The sequence below is a fragment of the Urocampus carinirostris genome, chromosome 7 (genome assembly GCF_059441175.1).
Source record: "Urocampus carinirostris isolate Australia breed hairy pipefish chromosome 7, RoL_Ucar_1.0, whole genome shotgun sequence".
NCBI lineage: Eukaryota > Metazoa > Chordata > Actinopteri > Syngnathiformes > Syngnathidae > Urocampus > Urocampus carinirostris.
In genome coordinates, this window is record NC_142355.1 from 19987511 (window position 1) to 20009085 (window position 21575).

At 39.2% G+C, this 21575-nt stretch overlaps 1 protein-coding gene across 3 annotated transcripts in view; it reads left to right on the forward strand.

The window, feature by feature from the left end:
* The first annotated feature begins 374 nt into the window (after window positions 1-374).
* Window positions 375-21575, forward strand: part of gas2a (growth arrest-specific 2a) — a 32711-nt gene continuing 11510 nt past the window's right edge. The window contains exons 1-4 of one of the 3 annotated variants that reach the window (XM_088339300.1): window positions 375-528; window positions 8930-9091; window positions 12471-12601; window positions 17347-17488. In XM_088339300.1, the coding sequence (XP_088195426.1) occupies window positions 8947-9091; window positions 12471-12601; window positions 17347-17488 (418 nt within the window). In that variant the 5' untranslated portion in view covers window positions 375-528; window positions 8930-8946. Of the gene's footprint in view, window positions 529-8929; window positions 9092-11893; window positions 12406-12470; window positions 12602-17346; window positions 17489-21575 lie in introns of those variants that run through there. The other 2 variants (XM_088339302.1, XM_088339301.1) reach the window with 2 other exon arrangements.

Below are 21575 nucleotides of genomic sequence, written 5' to 3' on the forward strand. Positions count from 1 at the left end.
CCTATGCAATCTCCTTTACAGGGGTCCAATATTAAAAATAGATAAATTTATCATACGTAAACCCCCTTTTGTGGGACTACTGAATCAAGCAAGATAACCCGCATGAACAGATAAATATAACATGTTTTAAACTACATCCATTTGTTTGGAATAGCTTCAATTTAGATGATACGACAGTAAACATAAGCATGGTACGTTGTTTGTTTACCTGCACAAATATATCACAAATATAACACCACTCTGTGCAAGTGTGACTTTATCAAACTGTTCTTTGGAATGAATGTGCTAAGTGAAAGGAGCAGCATATTAGTGAGAAGGAGGTGGGGAGCTCAAACTTCCCTCCCATAAACTATGTCAGTGTGTGTTTTCATTGTGGCCAGCTCGTTGAGCAGACTTTCCCAGTCCAATTTGTAGTTTGAGTTCAGCAGCCTAACCTGTAGGAGTGTGCATGCCGTTAAAAAGCATGAAAAGTTGGACCGGACAGTTCAGAGGATGAGCGAGAGGAAGGTGTGCAGCTGAACCCTGAAGGTGAGAGCTGATGGCATTTTTAAAAAATGTTTTTCACTTTCACTTCATTGCCTTGACTTAATTTCCCAACGTGTTTGGAATTATGTTATATGTCAGTTTGGCATCTGTTAGGATTGAGTATAAACTTATAATCTCTGTCTAGGCTAATAGAAATTGAGACTTTGATGTAGCTGTTAGTATGCTTTTGATTAGGCTCATTAAACTCAAGCCAGACTGATGGATTGTGTTATTACTTTTGCTTATGTTTGATTATATCATGTGGCTTTTTGATTTATATAAAAACATGCAATGCTCCACTGCCAATTTAAAAGCAGCAAATCATGTGCGGTAAAGGAAATTCCACATGGAGACGCATTCATACGTTTTATTACAGTATGACTAACCCAAAAATGTTTTTTATAGACGGTGTATGCAAAGCACATGTTTTTGTAAAGGCAGGATGGAGCTTCCACCAGAATGAATTGACCCTGGTAACGCACATGATTACATGTGATGTTTTATGCCTCGTGGTAGAAAACAGCCATCTTGCAAGTTCAGCCAAAATAGAGGAATGTTTGTCCAGAAAATACAGCAGGTGATTCAATTGGCAACACGGTGGTAATAAGGCACAGAACCTTTACATATGAAAAACAGAATGAACTTTTGACCTGAAAAAATGCAAATCTTGTTGAGGATCTTGACATGTAGAAAGGGCCAGACAGCAGAGCCCTTCTTGTTTTTGGTGGTAATTGATTCAGTTGCTGAAATCCCCGTCTCTCACTCCGCAATACACAGCCAGCCGCAGTGTGTTATGGTGACTTCACAGCAGTCAGGAGGAATATTTTCCTTCATATCTTTGTATATTTGACCATTATTGTGTAGGTATTCTGTTCCCAATCCCGAGTCAACATCTGGAACTGGAATGCAACGCTGGGAAGGTTTAGGGGGACGGGTATGCGTGCATATAGTCCAACAGGGAGGCAAGGTTGGTTATGGTTTTTGACCTGCTCGCGAGGAGGTCAGGCAACAGTGTGGTGCCAGGCAAGAGCAACAATTGGGTGTTTCTTTTAAAGATATTTCCCGGGGAAGATGTGGCTAAAACCTCTATGAGCTTTTGAGTCACATTTTGAGAGAACAATGCAGCTTTTGAGAGAGGTGTAACTAATCAGAAGAGTTACAGTAGGTCAAATGATAGCGCTAAGTGTGGTCTGTAACATGTTTAACATACTAGGTCATCATGCAAATAAAGTGCTGTTCAAAATAATAACAATGCAATGTGTCTAACCAAATATCACTGTTGTTTGGTATATTTTTATAGTTGCATGCCAGAGAAGTTAACAGTAGTTGCAGTAGAGTCTCAGAAAACAAACACAGACCCAGCATTCATAATAGTTAGCCTCCAAAGGCTTTGCAAATGGGCAAATAGTTCAAAGGGGTGTGTTAAAAAAATAGCAGTGCTGCAACACATTTTTGAGATTATCAATTTCAGGTGTGAATTGGGCAGAGCCTATTTAAGGATGATGAAGCCTGCACAGGTTGAACATGCAATAGAGGAAAATGGGTCGTTGAAGAACCTATAAAGAAATGACTTCCAATGTCTAAAAATGGGTAGAAAAAAACGTTGAAAAACACTGAAGAATGACCAGAGAATAACCAGAATCGCAAAGGCTCAGCCAAGGATCAGCTCCAGGACAATCGAACAGTCTGCAGTTACCCGTAAGTGCTGTGGCAGTTAGAAGACGTCTGTGTGAAGCAAATTTATTTTCAGAAATCACACGCAAAGTCCCTTTGTTAAAAAAGGCATGTGCACAAGAGGTTACAATTCGCCAAATAACACATAAACTGGCCTAAAGAAGAACGGAGGAACATTTTGTGGACTGATGAAAGTAAAATTGTCTTTTTTGGGTCCAGGGGCCTCAGACGACCCCCAAACTCTGAATTCACACATTGAAGACATTGATGCACGGTTATGCAAGTATCATGGTCTGGCCATGTTTCTCCTACTCTGGTGTTTGGCCCATTTATTGCATACCAAGGATCATGGATCAGTTTATGTATGTCAAGATACTTGAAGAGGTTATGTTCCCTTATGCTGAAGAGGACATGTCTTTGAAATGAGTGTTTCAACAAGACAATGACCCCAAACACACCAGTAGACGATCAAAGTCTTTGTTCCAAACCAATAAAAGTAATGTTATGGAGTAGCCAGCACAATCCCCAGATCTAGATCCAATCAAGAACTTGTGGGGTGTTTTCAAAAATGCTGTTTGTGAAGCAAAAGCAAGAAATGTAAACCAATTATGGAATGTTGTTAAGCAATCATGGAGTGAAATAAGAACAGAAAGTTGCCACATGTTGGTCATGCAACTAAATATTAAGATTGCTAAATCCTACTATTTTTTGGGAAATACAAAATAGTTTTGAGTTTGTACAGTCAATAGCAGACATTGCTAACTTTTTTTTAACACACCTCATTGAACTATTTGCCCAATTGCACAGCCTTTGAAGCGTGCCTATTATGAATGCTGGGTCTTGTTTGTTTTCTGAGAATTTACTGCACCTACCGGTTGTTATCTTGTTTAGCATGTAAAAATAAAAAATATACCTAGATCTTAAGATATTCTCGTTAGTCACATTGCAATGTTATTATTTTGAACAGCACTGGATTTGAAGGCTACTGAATAGAGCAGAGGTATTCCATTATTATATCAGTTTTTTCCCAGTGTTCGCAGTGTAGGCAGGATAGACTTGTTAGAAACTCATTAAAGTAATGACAAGCACAGTCATTTTTCTAAATCATTTTGTGTTGATCATTATTCAGCATTCCCAAGCTTTCAGTCAGTAGAATTTTAAAGGACACATAGTATGTGATTTTAGATCCTTTTCCAATGAAACTACAGGCATTTTATCGTTATTTCCTACTTTTGATGCAACAAAGATGCTCTTCCTTCGAAGTTAAAAGTTATTTTAATGCAGAAGATTATCACACTTTTATACAAAAATGATGCTTCTCACAGGCAAAGCAACCACTGGAGTTTTGTGCTGGAATCACAGTGAGTTCAAAGATGAGACATGCACTCGGAATTTTCATATATTAAAAAAAAGTGCTTGCGTCTTACACCTGTTAGCCTTACTAGCCAAGTGTCAAAACAATGCTAGGCAATGTGTAAACTGCTTCTAGACCAGTGGTTGTTGATTTTTTCTTTGCCTCTGATTTTTTTTCATAAAAAAATCTCGAGGCATAATGACATAGAAAATGTTGGAAAATTAAATTCTTAGCTCAACTTTATTTTGTTTGAAAATTCAATACATCCAAGATCACAATATAAAATGAACAAACATTTGCGAAAATATATTACTTTTTACAAGAAAATAAAATAAATGCCGATAACGATAATAATTCAGATATTTTGATATTCTAAATGAAAATGTAACTGTTTATTTTATGTGTTTTATTTTTTTTTTATTACATTTTTCGATTAAACTTCATTCAGTGTACTTCAGCTAGGTCCCGATTTTTCCCAAGGTATAGTTTGAATTTAGTATACAGTAGAACCTTGGCTCTCGACCATAATCCGTTCCAGAACCCTGTTCGAGAACCGATTTGTTCAATCACCGAAATCATTTTTCCCATTAAAAATAATGTAAATCGTTTTAATCTGTTCCAACACCCTGAATGTTTACCATGAATGTTTAACGTAAACATGAAGCTAACCCAGGCTAATCGTACGTTCGCGTTATCGTAATCTTCCGTACGAAAGATTACGCTAACATGAACGTGTAAAAATAAGAAAAATCAGGTCGTTTACAAGTCATTTAGCACCACAAGTGGCTAGCGCTTCATTGGAAAGGGGGCTCCGTTCCAACACCCTGAATTCTGGGCTCAGTTCCAACACCCTGAATGTTTACCTGAATGTTCAACGTAATCATAGAGCTAACCCAGGCTAATTGTGCGTTCGCGTTATCGTAATCTTTCGTACGAAAGATTACGCTAACACGAACGTGTAAAAAAAAAAAAATATAAAGAAAAGAATTATGAATAGGATTTCTTACCTTTGTGGTGGTCAGCAGAAGGCGCATGCTGTATTGCCTAGCAATCGGAAACTCGCACACCTCTTTCATATTTAGCTATTATGTCTTTCTTAAAGGCAATAGTTGTACGAACAACTTTCCTTTTTTCACCTGTCCTGCTTGCACCGACCTTCTTCGGAGGCATAGTTAGGGGCTAAAACACTCCGTTCACCGATATTAAAAGCGAAAGCAAAAAGAGGCAAGTGCGCACGTGATAACAGTTGGTCACGAGGGGTGGGGGCGATCTACACCCGTACGCCGCTCAGCATCGCACTCTAGCGTACGCACTCAGGCATTACCGGCGTTCGAACTCCGAATTTTTGACCGAACAGCGAAGCAAGAATTTCTTGATATTTTTGGTCGAACACCGATTTGTTCGAACTGATAGGCGTTCGAAAACCGAGGTTCCACTGTATTTCCTTTTTCACTCCTCTCAAAGTACACAAATAGTGATCTGCTGCCACCTTTTGATAGAAAGCATTATTACACTTACTCTATTGATCACTTGACAACAACACAGACCCAACAATGATACAGTTTTTGCGAATAACCTGTCATCACCAATGACATGAAATTGCAGCACTCCAAAAAAGGTCTCTCTTGATGACTGTGACATTGCTAAACTAAAAGGAGCGTTTGATTTATGGTATGAAACACTGTAGTTATATCTCAAATTTTGCAAGCCAAGACAGGAGAAGTTATCCCTCCGCCTCCGTTCTGTCTGGCGGTCTGTTCTTCGTCCTGGTGGGAATGTAGCACCTGTGTGCTCCTGTCTGAGTTTAGGATGTAAAGATGATTCAAAATGTGCTTGTCATCAAGAAGACCGACCTTGGCTGCAAGTCAAGTCACATTTCTTTATATAGCCCTTGATAAAAAAAAAGTCTTAAAAGGCTGCACAGATGTCCATGATATGATTATGTATCATGCAGCTCAAATAGAGTCCATGGATGATTTTTCTGACAGCTTTTAAGGTGACCTTCACTGATAAAAAAATATCTAGCGTTGTTGTTTTTCATGATAATGTAGAGGACTGAATTGCCACTGGTGCATTTCCCCTAAGCTTTTCCAACCACCGACTCTGCCAACACCTCAAAAGACCCAGAATTTATCACAAGACCTTTCCTTTTTTCTAGAGTGCACACAAAGGTCCTTCATCTACATGAAGTGACCAATCTATCCATCTTTATAATAAAGGTTTGAACACCCAGAGTGTTCATGTGTAATCAAAAGATGAATGGATATGTGTGTCATGTTTTGGGCCAGAGATATATTTCATTGCGTGTCTAAATGAAATTCTGCCTATTGTCAACAAATACTATTATCAAGCAATTGGAAAACTTTATTTTGAAAAGCATCAACAGGAACTACAACCGGTCACAGGACATGCCTCCTCTTTTTTTCTGGACAGTGAGCCCATAGGGGGCCTTGTTGGCCTTTGCTGCCTGGGAACATGGGGACAAAGAAAGCTGAGGCCATTTGGGAAATAATTCTGGTGGGAAATTCGTAAGCTCCTCTTGCTGGCCAAATTGGTAACCACCGAATTAGATTCTGAAGCATCCATTATCTGCAACGCTTATCCTCAGTAGGGTTGCGGGGTCGCTGAAGCCCATCCCAGCTGTCTTCGGGCGTTGGGCAGGGTACACCCTGAACTGGTTGCCGGCGAATCACAGGGAACTCTGAACAAACTAAATTTAATTAAACCATTTTTTTCTACAATAACCTGGTCAGTATTCCTTGCCCTGTCAACATGTCTGCACAGCTGCATTACTGTACCTGCTGCATGCTATGAATCGTAGCGTTGAAATCCCTTACTTGCGCCTGCAAAGGACAATGTGAAAGATTTTCAACACTTGGCAAGGCGGGATTTTGGAAGGCTGTGTCTAGTCAATAAAATCACATTATTGGCGCTGAGGTTCAGTTAAATATTGTTTTGAGTATTGATAGCAAAGACAATCTCTCCATGTCAGGCAGCATGGATAAAGCCCGCTGCCTTGTTGGGTCTGCTGGAGTAGCAAAGTACACACTATAGACTTTTTTTTCCCGATTTCTCTAGCTGTGTTACTGTGCTTGTTTTTTTGTCACACATTGATTTCATCACATGTACTTTAAACATTCAATTCTTTTTTTATCTTGTTTTCATCAAGACACCTCTCTTCCTTGTGGGAGACATCCCGCAATATCAGCTGTTAGAACACAATTCCCCACACACAAATCACATGCTGTTATAACCTAGATCTTATCATGGTTATTTCTGAGATAGAACATTAATGATCTCAAAAAACAGTATACACAAATGAGAAGTTGATAATTCATAACAATTTCATCAAATGCAATCAACTAACATCCAGTAAATGGTTTATTGATGCTGATATTCGATATTGATATGATATCACACACAAAAACCTGTACAGGATCATACAGCCGGTCTCTTTAAAGCACTCTGAACTTGAATTCATTTGTTATGGATTTTTTTAATTGACTTTATCAAAGTAATTTTTTAGGATTTTTTTCATAAATTTTCCATTATTTGATCTTATTCACTCATGAACAAGCCATGCTACCCTGAGAACGTTTGATCTCGAAAGGTAAGCTGGGTTGGGTCTGGTCAGTACTTGGATGGGAAACTGCCTGGGATTACAGAGTTAGATCAGGAGGCTTCTCCTGCTACTGTATAACCATGGAAATCAGTATGTGTTTCATGTGGGGGAGCAAACCCAAACCCCAACAACAAAACCGTCATGAGAGGAATGGGTGCCTGTACTTGCCCAAGACACACCATTGGCAGTGATGCCCAGAAGACCCTAGCGGTTAAGGGATTCATGAGTCTGAACAAGACTCTCAGTGGTGAGGCAAAGCCCTCAATTTCCCAGTCGATCCATGTTCCAACCCCCGGATATTGTCATAAACTGTGTGTTGTGACGGAAAAAATAAGATCCCACATACGGGCGTCTTATATTAGTTTTCTCCGCATGGTTTCACTGCTGGTAGGATGAGAAGCTCGGTTACCTGGGATAAACTCAATGTAGTGCTTTCTGCTCATCTGCGCTGAGAGGAGCTTGTTGAGGTGGTCCGGAAATCTGTTAAGGCGGCCTCATTGACGCCTCCATTGAAGTGTGTTCTGGGCATGATCCACCAGCAAGAGGCTCCGGGACGACCCAGAGACTGCAGGAGAGATAACGTCTTCAGGCTGGCCTGGGAATGCCCTGGGATCATGTTGGATGAGCTGTAGGAAGTGGCTGGGGATAGAGAAGTCAGGGTTTTTCTGCTAATGAAATGAAATTATCTGCATTTATATAGCGCTTTTCAAGTGACTAAAACACTTGAGAATATTAAATGAACATGAAGCTAGAGTAAAACATAGAAATACAAGCATATACCTGAAATAAAATGAAAATTTCTTATGAGCAATTACCATGGAAGAAGTCGGTGGTTAAAAACGGAGTGAGATGCGTTGTGGTGGAGGAGTATGGGAGGAGTGAGAGAGCTCGAGAGAGCACAAACACAACACTAGTCTTTCCTGCTATACTTGCCTGATCCTGCGCACAAGTGCTAACTGGGACAAGCTGATGCTTCAGTGAGCGGTCTCGAGTACTCGGCCCTCTACTGGTAGCAACTGGAAATTCTCATAACTAGGATTTTCTCTCGTATGTCGGCCAAGGTTCTTGCTCGAAAGACGTCTCGTATCTTGAATTTTTCGTAACTTAAGTAGCTCGTACTCTCTTATGTTTTAGGTTCAATTAGCTAATTTGATCATGTCCGTGTTTGAATTTCCTAAAAATAAAGATAAATACATTTATGATTTCAGCTTATATCATACGAGAATCTTGTTTGGTATTGAATAGTGTACTATTCTGAAAAAATGTTTGTCCACACCCCTATTTCGTAATGTAATTGTTACTGTTTGACAAAACATACCGAATTCGTATCGATTCATGGGGTGTCGGAAGAAGTAGTTGTGTATACCAGCTCAGTAGCCTAGATGGTAAGGCGCCCGCTTTGAGACTGGGAGGTCGGTGGTTCGCGCCCCGGCCGAGTCATTCCTAAGACTTAAAAAGTGGTCGGCGGCGCCCTCTGTTGGCTGCGGCTGCATCGGCTCGCTACAACGGGTCAGGTGCAATCGACATTTCGTTCTGTGTACATTGTTACACAGAATGACAATACAAGGAAATTATTATTATTATTATTATTATATACCCATGCCAGCCAAAACACATCAGTGCAGAATTATTTTCTTAAAGACGTACACACGCCCAAAAAACGGACACAAACATGAATGTATGCCATACGGACAGGCCAGAAGTTTCCTTTCCAGATGGTCATGCTTCCTGTCTTTTCTCTCTCACGGCCTTAGGTTATCCATCCAGAAACATGTGCAGCTCCCTGAGTCCCAAAGATCCGGGCAGCCCCGGCCTCACCGACATGCATCAGTACCAACATTGGCTGGCCAGTCGACATGAAGCCAGCTTGTTGCCCATGAAAGAAGACCTCGCCCTCTGGCTCACCAATATGCTTGGTGATTACATTATTTTTTTCATGTACTATCAGGTTACACTGTGAAAACGCTAGCATATGAACCGACTTAAAAATAGCCCCCACTCAAAACTCCTTAAATCAACTCTTCCAGTTGCATTGCTGTAAATCTAACTAAAGTGGAGCCAACAGCCAAGACATAAACACTTATAGATTTGCCTTAATTGAATAATGGGTGTCGTTACGGTTCAGGGATAATGCACCCGTGGTGAGGAGGCGTGTAAGGCGAAGCCGCAGGCTTACTATTGTCTAATAAATCACTGCGTGTCCTCTTGTTAAACAGAAATGCACTTACAAAACAAAAACATCAATAGCATTGTAGCTCTAATTTGGTTCAAACCAGCTATGTGCTTATAGTAAATAAGTTGATGATGAGTCAACTGAGTTTGGGTGTTTTGTGAAACATGAAATAGTGACGTAGTCAAAGTTAGAATGAGCAGCATATAAAAAAATATAATAATGTGGCGATACGTAAACAACAATAAAAAGTACCTTTTGTTGGTTTGTTTGTGGCTTTTTATTTCGGCACAGCTCCCAAAACAGCATCAATCATTAAGTAACAAAAGGAAACTAACTTTTTTCACAATCAACTGCACAATACAGTAATCCCTCGGTTTTCGCGGTTAATGGGGACCAAGACCACCCGCGTAAAATGAAAATCCGCGAAGTAGCAGCGCCCCTTCAAAAATGCTTAAAAAAACGTATACAGGTATACAGTATACCCCCCTGTATACAGTACACCATATAGTATACGGGTAGAGAGAGAGTGAAATTCATGTTATAACAAAAAAAAAACTGTAAAACCACTACGAACCATTCAGTATGATTGTATTAACCGCTCTCAACCACATGCAGAAACCGCAGTTTATTTCGCTTGTTTACACTACCGGTTACATATTAAAAATAAAAACAGTGAAAATGTGATATTTGATGAGTGTTTGTGAAGCGTTTTGGGAAACAACAGTTAAAGAATTGGTCTGTGATCATTTTAATGAAAGTGAAAGAGCTACCTTCTGACAATAACAACATACTTTAGTTAGCGGCATCGAACGGCTTTTACAACAAATACACGAAACCACACACAATTAGCCGTGTTTAGGTAATACAAACAACCGCTCGCTTTTCGTATAATAAAGTCAAACTTGAGATGAAATGTGACGGAAGAGAATATACTTACGTCGCGTCGCCGAGTTCCTCCATGATAAACTGAGCGCCACATAAGAAAGGGGTAAGGTGGGAGGAGTTAAAGGAGGGGGGGTGAGCGAAGCGGTAACTCACCATGACTAAGCATTGTGTCAGGGCCTCCCCCTTCCCTTCACAATAAGAGTGTCCACACCGTGTCCTCAGTTGACATAAGATCGCGCTCAATGGCGTCAAGTCAATAAATACTTTTATTGAGAAGGTTAGGTTTTTTAGCGAAGCTCTGAACCCGCAAAAGTGGAACCGTGAACTAGCGAGGTTCCACTGTACCATAATGCAATATTGGACTTTCGAATGTGCCCTAAGTGATTAGGCTGAAACTGTACCTTCATTTGTTGCAGCCACCACCTTCTTCTATGTTTTGATTGCTAATGACCTATGATTTTTTTAAACATCTTCTTTCAGTCCTTTGGTAATCCAGTTTAAATTTACTTGATCATTCCGATTTTTTGAGAGATGAAAAGAAAATCACTCTTTGTTGAAAATACCTTCGAGTTATAATTCTTCTTTATAGAAATTATGCAATTGTCTTTTCTATTTTGTGAAAAATCTAAATGAAAAACTTGATTTAATGGATGTATGGATGATGGATGGATGGCTAGTAAAGGACAGACTTTTCTCCGCGTGCTCGAATCAACATCCGACTTGTCAGATAAGACAGGTAAAAACAATTGGTGGATTGAGCAGTTCGACTTATTTACTATGATAAAACACATGGAATAAATAAAAGACAAATATGATGAACTTGTAAACACAGAACAAAGCTGTAAAGGTTTCTAATTTTGCAAAACGGCTGGAAATAATTTGTACACCAAAGAGGCATAACACAAAAGATCAAAATTCCCAAGGCACCAACTTCACACCAGTCCTTTGTCCAAAATTGTATTATGCAAGCTGTTTGATAAGAGTCGAGGCCCTAACTCAGATCAGAAAACCTTTTAGATCAATGTAGAGACTGAATGACCAGTAGATAAATTGTTGTATTGTGGCGACAAGTCAATAAAACAAAAAAGGCACATTCAAAAATATGGATAATCATAAAGTGCATTAGTTACCACTAGATGATTACCAGCCTGACCGGCCCCCCAGGGACTCATCGTCAAGGCAACCTAAACTGTCCCTTTGTTTCCACATGCAATATAACAAATCTCATGCCCAATTGTTATCAGATAACTTGGTCACTGTGAACAATTGAATTAAAGCATAGTATTCGATGCACATGTTCCGACATTGTTCCTTTTTTTTTCAAACAGAACTCTTACCAATGTTTTATGCCCTACAATACATAAATCCATAGATAGATACAGAGAAATATACATATATAGATAAATAATGAGTGTACATGTATGTGAACTTTTCTCTTTACAGGTGCGCCGTATCCAGCTGGGCTCAAGGCAGCCATCAGTGTTGCCATTATCAAAATATAGCACTCTTAGTTTACGCAGTCATCTTGAGGTTTAGCACATGCAAAGCTCCTAAAGGGGCATTTATGTCTATCAGAGTTGTGGTGGGAGAAGTACAAGGAAAAAGTCTACTGTTTTGAGTGGGAGGAGGACACTCGCTTGTAATGATGAGTCATGTGGCAATGGGAGAAGAAGGCATTTATTGGAGTGAGGAGCCAGAATGAAATACTTTTTCAGTCTCCTTGGAATAAATTGTCCTCGCTCCCCAGGAGTTGAAAGGAACACGTGCACATTGTGTAAATCGGGAGCTAGCTGAGTGTTTTTCAAGATTGTAATCGCTTATACAACATTTGGAACTCATTAGATGCGGTGAAACCCCCTAGACCTCCTTTGCCATAAGAAACGGAGAAAAATCTCCAGTTTCTTTCCACAGACGCCCCGCTCGCCTCCACCTCCTATTGCGTGATGATCTCACTGTGAAAGAACGAAGCAATTGTATGTATCTGGACTTAGTGTGGAGCGTAATTGGGTTAGCTGTGCAGGTACACGGATCCGCTTCACTTTGACTGTATCTCGGGTATCCTGGTAATGAAGCAGCTTTTGCGGGTTATAACATAATGAACATTTGTGGAGCAGGGCTCAACCAAGGCGGGCTCAACCAGGTGTGACATCTGCACTGCAAAATGGACATTTGGTATCTGTTTTACATTTCCTATGCTCGATTTTCCCCATGTATTCATTAATGTGTCCCCCGATCAGGCCTGGAAATCAGCGCTGAGAGCTTCATGGAGCGCTTAGACAACGGCTTCCTCCTGTGCCAGCTGGCTGAAACATTGCAAGATAAATTTAGGCAAAATAACGGAGATCTGCCTGCTGTGAACAACAGAAAGGTAGTGCAAAATTGGTGTCCTTCTTGTATATTGTAAGTTTCATTTTTTTTCCTGTTTTAAGAATTACTATTGCTATTTTTTCCAAAGAGAAATTAAATCAAAAATGTTTTTTCATATTCTAGAATCGAAAACAATTGTATTTAATGTCATTCATAACAACTTAGTAAACAACATTTGCTACAGGATTAGCAAATCAAGAACACATTCACATTTTTGACTCTTTCTGGGAAAACAGGAGGGGATTCCTTGCACCCTCACTCCACCCAACTGATGTGTCACAACATTAGTCATTAGGTTACCAAACCCCCCAATTCCAACACCTAATGCTGAGCGCCAAGCAGGGAGGCAATGGCTACCAACGTTGTAAGTCTTAGGTATGACTCGGCCGAGGCTCGAACCAGTAACCTCCCAGTCTTGGGGCAGGCGCCCTACCACCAAGGCCACCAAGCTGGTGTACCTGGATGAACAAGATAAATGCGTAATACAGTAAAATTATGTTGATATTACAAATCTTGTGACGAATGACAGTTGATTTTTTTTTTAAATCTAGGAGGAAATCGTTGTCAAAATAATTTGCGAAATAAACAAGATTATTTTAATTGTTTTATTACAAACTTTGCCAATTGTAATTATTTGTCATTTAGCAAAAATATTTCATAAAATAAATCATCAAATGAATAAACGTCTCTTAATAGGCGGACAGGTAACAATTATTGACATTAAACTATGTCCAAAAAGACCTTAACTAAAATATAAATTAAGACCAATAATTCTTGGTAAAATAACACATACTAAAATAAGTATTAATCATTTGGCAATTTTTTTTTAACATTTTTCTGATTTTGCTGTTGATTTTGAGGATTGTTATAGAGCAAAGTTATGTGACTTTAAAATGCAACTAAAACAACAAAAAGTCGCCATAAATTTACAAGGGTGCGTCATAGGCCAGAAAGTATGGTAAATATAATTGGAAATGCATGATTGCAATGAAACATTATTTTGTACGCTAACCATTTATAAATGAATATATGTGAGTGATGAAACAAGATTTAATAATGGTAGTTTATGTTCTATGAAATACGGTTGTATTATTTTTCTGATGTTTTTGTTATGATACCCTAGCCATCACTATAGTTTGTGTTCCATTTGATTTAGAGTCCGGTGCGCTGTATATGTGGAAATAAATATTTCACGGATGGCTAATTTTGAAGGTGCGCCTTATAATCTGGTGCACTTTACAGCCCAGAAAATGTATTAAGTTACCGAAAACTACATTCTCTTGAGCCAGCCTGCCCTGTATCCATATGTGGCATTCGTTCGATGTTTCATAAAATGCACATTGTGCAGTTCAAATTTGTTGTTCATTTGTTGTCATAAATGAGATTTGCATTTAAGGATTCTTCAGTGTGAATACTCAGTTCACAAACCAGACATAGACTACATGGGTGGGCAATGATTTTCAGTGAGAACCCTTGCAATAATCTTCCATGCACCTGCAAAGTCACTTAGTAAACTGACTTTTATATGTGAACTGAATTGAGTTCCATGAGGACATTTGTGGGGATAGTGACATCATCATTAGTCTCCAATTTTTCATACAAGGCATGAAGAATGTGTTTTTTTGTTTTTCCTAACTCTTTCTTATGTCAATCTCAGGTGAGCAAAGCTATACTACCTTAAAAACTAAACTGCATTTTATTCATTGTTTGGGTTACTTTGCATATGAATGAATACATATAACAACTCAAGGAAAAAAGCTTTTCTCGTAACACAGGGAATCCCAATTTTTAAAGAGCCATAATGGATGCGCAAAAAATTAAAAGCCTTACATAAGATAATTTTCAAATTAAAAGATAGAGGGTATTTGTACATAAAAGTTAGTCATTTAATATCTAGTATTTATTCTATTGATTTGTAAAATATTGGAAAACATTAGGAATTGTAAGGATCCAGCACGTTACAGTCCTCCAAAGGGCACAAAAGGCAGATACTCTGACCAAGGACCCTGTCTCAATGACAATGCCAACAGCAAAAGCTGTTAGATCATTGTTGGCCCTTGATGTTCCTTAATGAGTATACCTGCGATCGAATTATCCTGGGCATCCTGAACTTTGCCAGCTTGGCGTATTTTTTGGACTGTTATTTGTTACTCTTTCCAAACGCAAAATTAATAAACTACGAGACGATTTATGTAAAAGAGGGATACTTGTCAGTCCTTCGTGATATTTGAGCAGACATGTCATGCTGGAGTGTTTACACGCTCCTGTCTGGGGGAGAAAAAATCGATCTGCTCATGTTTCTGTTTAGAGGGCAAATGGGAAGCACAAGACTCCTTTGTTGGTATATCCGTGAGAGTTGTTGATGTTTGCTGTACGCCGGGATTGTGCTGATGTCGGTGAGTCTCCTGATCCCAACACAGATGTGTGGAAATGCTTGTGGTCAAGGGTGTGGGATGACACAAGTTGCTTCTATAGAGATGCAATTCATCATATTGAAGCAAAGAATGGGACTGCAAAAACATTGTGATATATTCTAATCGTCCTAGCATTTAAACCTAAATATTTCCATTATGTTGTTGTGCTGTTGATCCGCTCGATTACAGTATATTGAGTGCTTTTTAACGCTATCACACTGAGGGCAATGAGGCATTGAAAATCAATAACATCAACCAAGCCAGCTACAACAGTGTATATCACACTCTTCAGGTTCTATTTAAGTCAGATGATGCTTCAATGGCTCACAGTGGACTCAGACTTAATGTAACAAAATATTGTAAAGTGATGCTCACCACAACTAGGCATACAGGCATCTGTGTTCAGGCCACAATACAAACATGAAAGCTAAAAACCGTCAGTTCGAATATATTTAGGTCAAGAGTAGACTGATCCATTACTTGGGTCAATTTACCCCAATTGACCGTCTTCTTTTCTTTTTCTTTCTTTAATCTTTAAAACATGTTTTAAAATTTGAGTAATTCTTTAAAAATGGGTTACTTTGCCTTGAACTTTAAAATAGACAATAATACCCCAACAAATATGTATCAATAACCTAAAAAATTGTTTGATGTTGTACAGAACCCCACCCCAAAACTTAAATTGTATTTAAAAAAACTCCAAACACCTTTGTTATTAAAACCACCCCAAAATTTGCCATTGGCTACACAACCTAAGAATTAGGACCTATTAGATCCAACTAGTAATTTGTCCATTCATGGCTCAATTAAATATTTTGGGTGAATTTAGAATGTACTTACCCAGTATCAGAGGATTTCTGGATCTTGGATTTGGAGCTAGGGCAGCACGGGGGAGAAGTGGTTAGCGCATGTGTGGCTCAGTTCTGAGGTCATGAGATCGAACCTCCTGTGCGGAGTTTCCATGTTCTCCCTGTGCTTGCGTGGGTTTCCTCCGGGCACTCCGGTTTCCTCCCACATTCCCAAAAACATGCATGTCAGGTTTATTGGCTGATCCAAATTGTCCCTAGGTGTGAATGAGCGAGCCAATTGTCTGTCCCTGTGTGGCTGGCAACCGGTTCAGGGTGTCCCCTGCCCACTGCCCGAAGATAGCTGGGATGGTCTCCAGCACCCTCGCGACCCTACTCAGGATAAGCGGTGCAGATAATGGATGGATGGATGGATGGATTCGGAGCTAAATCTGGTTTTATCAGGTTAAGACATTATTTAGTCCCCTTAAACAATGGATATCGTTCAACCTATCTTGTTTGGACCCAATTTAGTCCAAAAATATATGGTTTATGTTTAGCTTTTTTTTTCAACTTTAACTTTTGAACCAATGGATGGAACCTTTGAACGGCATTTCTGCATATTTTAAACTTCATTTGGACATCTTTTCAACCAGGTTTTTCTCGGTAGGTAAGTTTAGTCGGCTTAATTGATTCCAGCAGTGACAAATGATGAAGTATCTTTTGAGTCTGCTGTCTCGCCACCATCCCCACATGTTTCGCTTCTATATCGTGAAAAAGGAGGATGATATTTCTTTCTCGTCATATTACCACCACGGGGTCCGCTCGGTACAACCACATCGTTATCTCGTGAATTTTATGGCCGTCTAAAGGGCTGTAGGTTGAGTATGTGCAGATGTGAAGGCAGAATTGTGTAGACTGAGAATGAGCAGCAGTTGCTGCGGGTAAAAAAGAACAAAGTGCTGCTAGATAACTTAGTTTGATCGCCTGATAATTGCAGTCATGATTTTTCTGAAACGGTGCAAATTATTTAAAAAGACGATTAACAAAGACACTTTAAAGTGCAGAAGAGTAGTAAGAAAAACACAGATTGCTATTCACACGTTATTTTAATCGACAGCCATGGTTACTTTCTCAGGAAAGCAAATGGTCATTTAAAAGGACAGTAAAGACAAAAACAGCCCAATAAGAGCAAATACAAAAAAACGAAAAATGAAAAACTCTCAGACTGCATGTTTCCAGTATGAAGTCATCGCACCTTTCCTCATAGCGCAGACGCACATATCCTGTATAAAACCACAGAATTGTGCATAGATCTCCCCAAGGAGACCGTTTGAGGGGGGGTTGGCTGTCATCTGATCTCCAATCATTTTGTGCCCGGTAAAATAGCCCCACTTCTCTGCCATCTACCATATTGATGTTAAAAAAGCTTTGGGGAGAAGAAAGGATCTCCAGATGGTGAAGGAAAAGTTGGCAAGAAATGGTTGTTACAAGCACTTATTCATGAATTATCATTTCAAATCATCGGCTTTGTTTTTAATACTCAGGTTATACCTTACCGGAAGATCCCATGCAGGAGGACAGCACCATCCGGCTCTTTCTTTGCCCGGGACAATACAGCCAACTTTCTGTCTTGGTGTCGGGATGCTGGAGTGGGGGAAACGTGTTTGTTTGAATCTGAAGGTTTAGGTGAGTGGACGTTTGGACTTGTTCTGAGCTGAGGGACTTGAAATGGAACACCATCAAAATTTAATTCAATTTAGGGGTGGACGATACTGGGAATTTTGGTTTTGATCTGATTTAAGTAAACACAGGGTAGTATTGATCGATACTGATGCGATACCGATACATTTTCCTTGTAAAGGTCGTGATCATTGAATAATTGAATCCTCCCCCTTGAGTTAGCTTATATTTACGATAAAAATTGTACAAAGGTTTTGGCCACTAGAAATCTTTCATGTTTTATTAATTAACTGCATTTTAAACGTCAGCGGTATTAAAAAAATATAAATATTGGGCAGTCCATCTGTTTGCTCCCCCAATCTTGTAACAGAAAAAAAGCCAAGAGACTCAAATAAAAAAGCAGCAACAACAATATCAACATGTCAACTATACCATCCATTGCCCAATATTTTGAAAATAAAGTCAGAAAGTGTAAATAGTGTAAACAATTTAAAAACCCTTAACAGGGTATAGAATTGGCCTTCTTTTCTGCCTGGCAGGCAAGATGCAGCAGCAGGCCAGGTAGGAAGAGGTGCTAAAAGTGTGCCTGTCAATCACACAAACCAGCATTTATTTAGGACTGTTTGTGAGAGAGAGAGAGACTGCGCTATCTACACATAAAAGCGGTGCTTTGGGGAAATTGGTGCAGGGGCGAATTATCAATCTTCGGACAAAAGTATCCATCCGATCCAAGTACTTGCTTAGTATCGATAATATCAGTATTTGGATCGATTAGCCCACTCCTGACTAAATTGGAATGTGATTGGTGTGGTGCATTGTTGCCAAGTAGAGCCCAAATACTTTTGTAAATGAAGCACTTTTCTGTATTCAGGTAACGTTAACCATTGGAAGCAATTCCAAATAACATTAGGGCTTTTAGAATTGTTCCTTAGTAGAGATAGGAGAGCACCAACTTGATGTATTGGTATTTGTACTATTACAAACCTTTTGTTTTAACTGGCATTATGAAGCTTTCCAATATCAGAGAAGCTGATGTCCAGAGGCCGTCATCACTATATATTGTTGAACAAACCCATTCATCCATCCATTATCTTCACCGCTTATCCTCAGTAGGGTTACGGGGGTGCTGGAGCCCATACCAGCTATCTTCGGGCAGTGGGCGGGGGACACCCTGAACTGGTTGCCAGCCAGTCGCAGGAAACACAGAGACAGATAATTCGTTCATTCACGCCTAGGGACAATTTGATCCGGCCAATTAACCTGACACGCATGTTTTTGGAATGTGGGAGCAAACCAGAGTGCCCGGAGTAAACCCACGTAAGAACGGGGAGAACATGCAAACTCCACAAAGGAAGGTTCGATCTCATGACCTCAGAACTGTGCCGCACACGCACTAACCACTGCACATTTTAAAAATAACACAAAATACACAACACACACTTTGTCAATTGTGCGGTGGAAAACCTTGTGTTGTTCAATACCTTCCAAACCTTCAAATGAAAAATGAGAAAAAGGGGAAATGAACAGTTGTCATCTGCTCACTGTTATAAGGACTGAGCGGCAAGTGTGAAATGTGGCCTTCAGAAGGGATTTTGATCGCCTGAATTGCTTAGCTGTGGTCCAGCCACCGTTTGTGAGAAAATAAAATCACAATTACATGAATATTCTTTATTCATTGTTCAGTTGTCGTGTATCAATATCATATTTATACAACAGAGAATACTCAGATAACAAGAGCTATAGAGATCGAACTGTGTCTTCTCTTTGCCAAGGAAAACATTTGCATAGCGTTGGCCTACTTTCTAGCCACTCTTTTGAATGTGCTTATCTTTGTACTGTGAATGCGGAGAGCCAAGAATTCACATTGTTAGTGCTTGGCAGAAAATGTTCATTATAAAATTATTACAATTGTTTTAAGAGTGTCCATGGAGTGTTGTTATTGCTTCACAGACTCCCACTAAGGTCAAAGAAACTGTCTCAAGAGCGGTCACGACAAGGCTATTATAAATAGCACACACTAAAAACATGTTAAAGTTACATTTCAATTACAAAAGTAAATACAAATTTTATTTTCGTTTGTAATTACGATAACATATATTTTAATCTAATGTATAAAATCCTCCCACAAAAAAATAAAACAGATAAAAGGGATTTTTGTCTCGCTAGATCAGGAGGTGGCATTTGTTTCTTTCTAGCAAAAAAAATCAGAGCGTGTGAAAAAAACAATGACATTTCTGTGGCATTATACATGCATTTGTCTCAATTCACCTAATCCTAAATAACATTTAAAAAAATGTTTGTTCAACAAGGCCAGCACGGCAGCGCAGTGGTTATTGCATGTGCGGCACAATTCTGAGGGCATGCGATTGAACCTTCCTGTGTGGAGTTTGCATGTTCTCCCCGTGCTTGCATAGGTTTCCCCCGGGCACTCCTTTTTCCTCCCACATTCCAAAAACATGCATGTCAGGTTAATTGGCCGGTCCAAATTGTCCCTAGGTGTGACTGAGCGAGTGAGTTGTCTGTCTGTGTGCCCTGCGACTGTCTGGCAACCAGTTCAGGGTGTCCCCTGCCCACTGCCCGAAGATAGCTGGGATGGGCTCCAGCACCCTCGCGACCTTACTGAGGACAAGCGGTGCAGATAATGGATGGATGGATTGACATAGTGTGAGGCAGCGAGCAGCCCCAAAATGATAGATCAACATAACACTATAGTAAATAGTTGATAAATAGGGGAACACCTTGTTGGCAAAACAAAACTAAAAACTAAGATTCCGTCTTCAGTCAACATTTTGAATAACAGCACTTTTCTTGCACACAATGCAAAATAAAAATCAAGAACATGACAGCCTGGCTGACGATGTGGACACATTTATCAGGTAAGAAGGGGGAGTGAGGTGATTTTTCCTGTCATCTCATTATCACTTCTTCTGACACCATTTACAATTCGAAGAATGTTAGACTGTCACAGCACACCAATAGTCCAATGCTTGTGTCTTGATATTGCGATATAAAAGTTTTCATAGTATTGTCAATATGCTGTTGACAATATTAAAAGCTGGGCATTTTGTCAGAAGGCCATGTTTGATTCCGTTTTTGCAGTTACAGCATCTTGCGTTGGTTTGTTTACGACAGGGATCTTTTTGATAACAAATGTTTTGGGCACCTCTGTTTATTGACCACACTAATTTGTAACATAGTTTTAAAATTGTGCGCATAAGTATATAAATATATGTGTTTTGGGGTGGCTAAAAGGACAGAAATATTAAATTTTTACAGTTGAATGATTTTAAATTATTTGTTTTATTTAAAACATTTTTTTTATACAAGACAAAATGTGATGTTGTGTTGGAAGTTTCCAGACTGCTTTTACAGTATTTTTTTAGCTTTTTTTTACTACCCAGCTTGCAAATATATTGTTCTAATTATTGCATCAAGAAGTTCATACGCTTTCCTATTGTTTCCTGTTCTGTACTGTACTGTTCTGTACAATGACCACTTCTATTGAAAACAACACTCATCTTGTTAAACGTGTAAGATAATAAGGAAAGCTTGATGTTACATGTTAGCAGAAAGACTGAAATAATGCAATGATCACTTGAATACTGGTCCATCATTTTGCTAAAAAAATGAATATATTGATACAATTATATTCATTACCAACATCATCATTTTTATTGGGCGTTTTAGCAAATCTGTATCTAGTAACGCTAACATTGATTTGCACATGTTAGCATACTTGTAAAAGCATTCGATTTTGGCAACTCTTGTACCTTATAATGTGTCTTATTTAGTTGTTTTTCTACTGCTTGGTGCTTGTCCGGGTATTTCATTGTAGTCCAGTGGTGTCTAAACATTTATTTTTATTTTCTTTGAGGCCACGAAAAATGGAACAATTCAAGGGCCACGCTAAAATGGATAGTTTTTAAATAACATGGTGACACTATCATTCAGTAAAACAACTATATATGATATACATTGTTACTAGGTTTTTACAAAAGCTTTTAGTGGTATGTAAATAGTTCACAATTTTCATTGCAGTTTCCTCGGCCATGCCATCTACCAGTCCATCCCCAGCAATGGACACTGAGGAATT